The following is a 7739-nucleotide window of genomic DNA, read 5'->3' as shown; positions in this document are numbered from 1 at the left end:
GAGGGCAGCAGTCCGGGAGGTGGTTACGGGGGAGAGGGATCACGCCCTGGCCTCTCACAGCGAGACAAGGGGGCAGAAGGTGCAGGGGGACCCTTGCAATCCCAGGGGTATCTGAGCGGGAGGCAGCCAGCTGTCCAACGCATTTGCCCCACTTCCCTCCCCGACTATGTACAGAGGAGCCAGTAATTCCGGTCTTGGGCCACCGTCTGCATGGAGCCTGGCTTTCTCTCTCGCTGCTCCCCGGCCGCCTGCATGCCGAACTCCTTGGGCCTTGTCTACCTATTCATTCACCAGCTCACTCACTCTCTGCCTGCCCCTTACACATCTCCTCCCCCACAGCCTTCCCCGCCCATCCACTCAGCCCTGCGCTTCCCCATCACTGCTCTATCCACCCACGCGCAGCCCTCTTCCCCCCCCGGCCTCTCGCTTAATGCAGCTCCAAGGCTTCTGCACACAGCCAGCCCCTCGCCGGCACCCACCACCGCCAGCGTGGATGTCAAACGTTTTGCAGCGCGAGTTAATGAAGCTGCAACGATCGCTCAAGGGAGCCCAGCCATACCCAGATGCGCTGGGGGCGGGGAGGGAAATACGGCTGCGGCAAAGAGTCCTGGGCTGTTGCATTTTACCTACCAAGCTAGTCTGCAAGCAGGCTCCCCGGTGGACCACGGCACCCCTTAAGCCCCAAAGCCAGGGTAAGGCCCAGCTGCAGGTGAAGAATCCCTCCATTCTGAGCACTAGACAACACACTGCAGCTGGGCAGGGCATTTACACTGCAGGAGTCTTTGGGAATCTCTCCCCTGGACACAGGTTTGAGTCCATGCCCCCCACCCTATTTCTGTCCACACTGAAATTGGTGTGACATGGGCCACCAAGCGCTCAGCACCCAGGCCCTTTGCTCCTGCTAGCGGGAGGGTCAGAGCCAGAGAGTTCTGCTGTGACGCGGGTCCAAGCCCGGTCACGTTCCACTGTGGACACGGCTCGAGCCGCAGAGCCGAGTCAGAGGGTCTGCATAGCGCAGCGTGGACCTGTCAGTACTGGGAGACCCGAGGCCAGCAATTGGAAATGCGGGTTCACAACGCAGCATGGATGCTCAACCGTGGGCTCGGAAACACCAAGTCCACAAAGCGGGGTCCCCCGACAGTTTTACAATGCAGTGTGGACGCCCCCGTGGAGTCCCCCTCCCTCCTGAGAGCAAAGCCCCATTGCACTGGGTGCTGTACAACCATACGGTAAGAAACAGTCCCCAGCCTGCAGAGGTCACAACACAAATACACGACCATTATTATCCCCATTTTACAGGGGGGGAAACTGAGGCCCGGAGAGATTAAGTGACTTGCCCAGGGTCACACAGAGAAGATGTGGCAAGGCCCAAGAACTAAACTCAACTCTCCTGAATCCCAGGGTCGTGTCTTCACTCCCAAGCCGCCTTCCTGCTGCCCGAGAGCTGCTGCTAGATCGTGGGGAGCCAGCCCCACTCTCCCCTGCTCGCAGACAGAGCAGCTGTGGGAGAAAGCGGGCAGAGCCCGACAGCTGACCTGCTGTTCATCAGCCGTGTAATCTCCATTAATAGCCAGCTGAAATGCCTGGCTAAAAATAACCGGCTGCCTTTTCATAAGGGGCCGGCCCGCGGGAGTGGCTCGAGAGACGCAGCACTCGCTCCCCCTCCAGCCACAGCAGCGAGGCCGGACCGTCGGGGAAGGGCAAGAAGCGCGACATGTCGGAGCGCCGGGTGCCCTTCACTTTCCTCCGCGGCCCCAGCTGGGACCCCTGGCGGGACTGGTACCTGGGCAGCCGGCTCTTCGACCAGCCCTTCGGCCTGCCCCACATCCTCGAGGACTGGGGCAAGTGGCCGAGCAGCACCAGCTGGCCGGGTTACCTCCGCCTGATGCCCAGCCAGGCCGCCGAGCCCGTCGCCGTCACCAGCCCCATCGTCACCTCGCCAACCTCCCCCAACCCGGCCTACAGCCGGGCCCTGAGCCGCCAGCTCAGCAGCGGCATCTCGGAGATCCGGCAGACCTCGGACGGCTGGAAGGTTGCCCTGGATGTCAACCACTTTGCCCCGGAGGAGCTGGTGGTGAAGACCAAGGACGGCGTGGTGGAGATCACCGGTGAGTGCTTCCTTTGGCGCCTCCTGGCTCAGGCGAGGGGCGGACCTGGTCTCCTTCGAGCCCCAGCCCTGCGGCACATGCTGCCCGCTGGGCAGGGTGCGTGACCCAGCCTCCACCGGGCCGGCTACCACCTGTGGCTCCGGAGAGCCCAGATTCTACCCCCAGTGATGACTGTGGCACATGTGGGTCCCTGCGGGGTGAGCGCGAGGGAACGGGTGCACCCTTGGCCCTCTCAAACCTCCGTCCCTCGGCTTGGCAGCTCTCGCTTTCCTCGTGCTCAGGCCCCCCCAGCCCAAGCAGGCTGCTGCCCGTTGCCCCCCTCACTCCCCATCCACACAGCCTTCGGGAGCGGCTGGAGCCTGCAGGGCATTGCTTGCTCGCTCTGCTTGAGAGCTGCGCGGCTCCCGCTGCTTCCAGGGAGGGGCCACGTTCCTCCTCGCCCTCGGCCAGGAAGGTGTTTGCTCTGGTGATGGAAGAGGAGGGAAAAGACTTGCTTGCCCACCTAGGTACATACAATACACGGGACCCCGGGGATGGGGGAAGGAATTGGCACAGGGACTAAACTGGTTATGCCACCCCATGTTACTACTATGATTAAATCTTATTAAATATTTAAATATTAAATATTGTAATTTCATGCCCACCTAGAGATCTAAACCTCAATCAGGACCCCAGCGTGCTGTACAAGCACATAGTAAGTATTCCCCGCTCCATCGAGCATAAGGTCTAAATAGGCAAAGGGTGGGAAGGGAAACTGAGGCACAGAGCTGGAAAATGACTTGCCCAGGGTCACCTAGCAGGTCAGCGACAGAGCTGGGAACAGAACCCAGGTTTCCAAGAGTCTCTGGTTCGCAGTCTAACCTCCAGCCCACACTACCTCTAGTGCCTATAGATTTTGCTAGGGTCCTCCAATGAAAGCAAGGAGCCTATATACCTTTGGGGATCTGGGCCCGAGTGCTTCATTAGTGCGTGCACGTACTTGACAGTGACTGCTCTGGCAGCAAAGGGCATATTTTCTAGAGTGGCACGAAACATGGCAGCTTTGGTTCTCAGGGGAATCGTGTGACTGTTGCTGGTGGATTTGAATCACGTTCCTTCCAGCCTCTTCTCCCCCTTCCCCCACCGTGTCGGATCCCAAACAAGAGCTGGGCAAAACCTCTCACATCCCAATGTTTTCCATCAAAATTTCAAGGAGAAAAGCAAAGTGTGTGAAGAGGATGGAATTTGATGAATTCCCCCCTCCTCCATTTTCAGCCACTTCTGTTCAACTCCTTCCCCCCACCCCCCAAAAAAAGCTTCCCACTGAGAAACACCCCATGAAATTAAGTCAAACAACAAAACTACCCCGTGCTTTGGCCCAACCATACAAAACAGATGTGGTTTGGATGGGATTATGTATAGATCAGCCCTGGTCCCCCCCGAGCCATCCCCCGCCACCCTTTTTTAAAAGAGGAATTTAGCTGTGTCTGAGGGCCAGGTTGTCAGCTGGTACAAACTTCACTGGAGTGATGCCAGTTCACACGAGCTGAGGATCTGACCCTGAGTTCAGGGTTTGCTAGGAAGCCTGAAGGCAGGTGAGCTGTGGCAATTGGTAATTGTGGTCTGCAAAGTGACTTCTGTTTCTGCACCAAAGTCCCTGCAATTAGCCCATGAGCAATGGGATCTCGCTGGCTAAGAAGGAGCTGACAAGCAGCAGTTTGATGAGCTGACACCGGGGAGCTCATTTTCCTTTAAAGAATAAAGGCCAGATGCCTGCATGCCCGGTGTGAGCCATCCCAACTGCCGTCAGACTCTAAGACCAGCCAAAGGCTCTGCAGATCCGCGGCCCAGAGAAGACAGCTGACAGTTTGGGGGAATGCCCGCTGGGCTTGTAAAGCGATGGATTGCAGGACAGGATTTAGGTCCCTTCCAGACTCCATTCCAGCTAGAGACAACAACTTCTGACCTCAGCAGCTCCTGGCAAAGCCTGAAACTCTCATGATTAACCCTTGGCAGGGCTGGTGCAGGTTTGAGAACGTGCAGGTGAAATGGACTCAGAATGGGGGCACGCAGAACGGAAGCTTAAAAAGGACCGATTCAATCCAAGGTAGACAGTGCTTGCTTGTGGAGTGCCCCACTGCTCCTGTGGGACAATAGGTCAGCAGTCAGGACCCAGCTGGGCAGAGATACTAGCACATAGGTTCAAATCCCTGCTCTGCCATGGTCTCCTTATGTGACTTAGCCCCAGCTCCCCAAAGGGATTTAGATCAGTGGGAGTTGGTGCCTAAATAGCAGAGGACCTGGGCCCTCCTCTGTGTAAACCAGGGGTGATCACACTTTTCTACCTGGCAGGAATAGATTGAGAGGCGCTCAGATACTACGATAAAGGGGCTGTATAAGTACCTTAGAGAGAAAATTGCGGGTCGTTAGCACCCAGCTCCTAATGTGAAGCTCAGGGGCCACAAATCAGGCGGATGCAGCGAGGCTGCCTCTGAAACCTTGGGCTTGGCAGCTGTGGACATGGGGAGCGGAGGGCTACCATCTGAGCCAGCCCGTTCTGGAACCGTCCAGACTGCAGCTGGCACGTTCCCTTCCCGAGGATGCAAATCCAGGAGATGAAGTGGATGCCAGCTTTCCTTTGCAACTGGTGGGGGAGGGGAAGAGACTCGGGGCTTTTCTTCAGTTTTCCATTGTCAGGTGCCGAAACACATCCCCCTAAGCAGCAAAATTCCAGGTTTGCCCCCCCCCCCCCCCCCCACGTGTTCCTGTTTATATTTGTAGTTGCTTCTGGTCTTTTCCCAGCTGTTCAGCTCTGCCTGGCTCCTGCTCTGAAAACCAGATCAAGCAACCTGGACGCTGCATCCCTTGCTCAGAGGCGCCCGCGCCTCCCTGTTTTGTAACAAAGCCGCCTTGACGAGTGGGGGGCTGGTTTTTTCCATTTGCAATCATAACCGATGCAAACGCCGCCCTGCCCAGGCGCAGGGTAACCATGGTAACAGGGAAGCAGAGAACTAGAAGGATGGGCGGGCGAGCAGCGGTTCTGGGAGCCGTAAGGCTTGCAGCTTGGCTCCGGCCCCGGTTCCCAGCCCCCTCAGCGTAGGGGAGTTCCCACTGCAAGTCAGGGAAGCTGCCTGCACTTGGGGATGTACCAGCTTTCCACCACTGGACGGCTGGGTTCAAGGACACCACGATGGAAGTCAGCCTGGCGGTCTTAGCCTGTTTGTCCCTACTACGGTGGCACTCAGCTCAGAGGAGCTTCCGGACTGGCAGGAGCATCATATTACATTAGTAGTTGTAGCCCCCGGAGGGCCAGTCCAGGACCAGGACCCCATTGTGTTAGGTGCTGTACGTACACAGAATAAAAACAGAGTCCCATCATAGTCCTCTGCCTGGCCCCGCCCCAGACAAGCTTCCCCGCCCAGAGGTGGGAATCTGGCAAGAACAGCTGATCTCGGCTGAGAGAAAAAACAGGCCACCCCTCGCTGGAGGCCGAGCAGGAGAAACCAAACTGCCAGGGCGGTTCTGGGGTTCGAGTCCTCACACTCGCCCCCGGATTCAGACTCGAGGCTCCCAGCTCTGAAATGAAGCTGCAATAGGAGCATGTCCTTCTCTGCTTCCCCAGCCAAGCAGCTCCTAGTCACCTTCGCAGTCCTGTGGTGGGCGTGATGGCCGGGGAGGCGGGCTCGTGGAGGAGTGCCCCGAGAGGCTGGGGCGAGTCATTCCCTTCTCCACTCTCCCGGTGCAATGGAGCGGCCGGGTAAGCCCCGGGGACCTCTGGCTGCAGAATCCCAGCTGAGCCAGGGACATGGCCCTGAGCCAGGCATCATTCCCCTGCATGCATCGTTCACCCCTCTGAAACGGTCTGTCTCCTCCTCTTCCAGGCAAGCATGAGGAGAAGCAGGACGAACACGGCTTCATCTCCAGGTGCTTCACCAGAAAATACACGTAAGTAGCTGGAGGAGAGAGGGCTCTTGGGAGACACTTGGCCTTCATCATCCACCAGCCATGGAAGGTGGGGGAAGAGGTCTTTGCCACATGTACAGTGCAGCACACTGGAAGCAGGGGGCGGTTCTGGCTTGACCTAGGGGGAAGGACGGCAGCTGACAACCCCTGGTACTGGGATGAGCATCTGCTTGAGTGGGGCAGGGACAGAGGAGACAGTCCTATCCCTGGAACGCTGGTATTCCCATGCGCCTTTGGGAACACGCTCTCCAGGGAGACTCGGGCCATCAGGCTCCCACATGATAAGGATCCCCTGGATATAAAGGTTCCCCAGTGTTCAGTCCCCCAGCTCCAGCTTAGCCTTGTGATAGCAAGGCTGTGAGGCAAGGCAGCGGAGGGCAGGTCTCAGAATCTGGGTTCCTGGCCACGTTTCCTGGGCTGGCAGAAGCGAAGGGTGGTGCAGAGAGAGTGGTAGTGGCCGGTCCCAGGAGGGATCTACTTCCAGCCCTCTATGGCTAATCACAGGATCGCTGCTGGAAGAGTGTAGACAGGAATCCGGTACTAATGGGTGCCCCCAGGCAAGCCCACTGACCCCACGATCCCTCACTTGCCTCTCCCTTGTGCAGCCTGCCCCCTGGCATCGACGCCACCTCGGTCCGCTCCTCGCTTTCCCCGGACGGCATGCTGACGGTGGAAGCCCCCCTGCCCAAGCCGGCCATCCAGTCTGCCGAGATCACGATCCCCGTCACCTTTGAGAGCCATGCCCAGATCACCCCAACTGACACCAAAAAGCCTGAAGACGCTGCCAAGAAATAAGTAGGCACCTGGCACAGAGGAAAATCACAGCCCGGCTGGCGCCACTTGCACACCAAAACCATGTTTTGTTTTTTTATTTTGTACTAGCGCATTCACTGAGTTCCCCAAATAAATCTGAAAGTCAAATAAACCAAACACCCACCTGCCTCTCCCCTGTGCTCTGCGCTCCCCTGTGGCTAGGGTGTAGCCGTCCGCATGTCCTTGGTGGGGCCTTTTGCTTTGTAAGCGAGTGTTGCAAAAACCCAAGAGAAATTCTCTCACTGCTCACATCCCTCCTTACCATAATGTCCGAGTGCCACCCGACCTCCAGGGTATTTCTCTTCCCAACACCCCTGCGAGGCAGGGAATCCTCATTCTCCTTTTATAGCTGTCACCTAAGGCACAGGGAGGCCCTGTGACTTGCTCAAGATCACAGAGTCAGTGGCTGAGGTGGGTATTGAACCTGGGCCTTCTAGCCATTAGACCGTTCTTCCACACGAGGCATTGCATCACGCGGGGCACTTGGGGACCACGTCGATTCCCGCCCCCGTGGCTAGCAGGAGCGCCTACATGCCTGGCACTAAGGAGATGCAGCGTTTCATGGCTCCTTCTGCTGTGGGCTTGATGGTGGCCTTTGGGGCATGGCCACAGGTCCATTCCCATGCTCCACAGAAACCAGAGAGGAAATGATGTTCTCCTAGTCCATTGGCAGCTGGGAATAAGGAAGGAGATGAGCTCCCTCTCCAGGCCTCAGGTGGCCTTCTTAGCATTCGGGGGGCGGGGGGCACACAACCCCCAGACCTTCGGGAAATCCCACTGCAGCGCTGTCCCCGCCTGACGGCGATTAGAATCAATAGGCCCGATCCTGAACAGAGCTGGGTGCAAGCAACCCCGTTCAAGTCCATGAGGGCGCAG

General features: G+C 57.8%; 1 protein-coding gene across 1 annotated transcript; it reads left to right on the top strand.

Moving 5' to 3' along the window:
• Window positions 1-1617: 1617 nt before the first annotated feature.
• HSPB1 (heat shock protein family B (small) member 1) lies at window positions 1618-6980 on the top strand. The gene is made up of 3 exons (XM_007067107.4): window positions 1618-2108; window positions 5969-6032; window positions 6656-6980. The coding sequence occupies exons 1-3, from the start codon at window positions 1715-1717 to the stop codon at window positions 6843-6845; spliced, it is 648 nt and encodes a 215-aa protein (XP_007067169.1). The 5' UTR covers window positions 1618-1714; the 3' UTR covers window positions 6846-6980.
• Window positions 6981-7739: the final 759 nt, after the last annotated feature.

This window comes from Chelonia mydas, chromosome 17 (assembly GCF_015237465.2).
Source record: "Chelonia mydas isolate rCheMyd1 chromosome 17, rCheMyd1.pri.v2, whole genome shotgun sequence".
Taxonomy (NCBI): Eukaryota; Metazoa; Chordata; order Testudines; family Cheloniidae; genus Chelonia; species Chelonia mydas.
The sequence above is the reverse complement of the archived record's forward strand: the minus strand, read 5'-3'. Positions and strand labels throughout refer to the sequence as shown.

Coding starts and splice junctions, on each gene's coding strand:
- HSPB1 (XM_007067107.4), top strand. CDS start 1,715: ATGTCGGAGCGCCGGGTGCCCTTCACTTTCCTCCGCGGCCCCAGCTGG. Junction 2,109..5,968: donor CGGCGTGGTGGAGATCACCG/GTGAGTGCTTCC, acceptor CTCCTCTTCCAG/GCAAGCATGAGGAGAAGCAG. Junction 6,033..6,655: donor TGCTTCACCAGAAAATACAC/GTAAGTAGCTGG, acceptor TCCCTTGTGCAG/CCTGCCCCCTGGCATCGACG.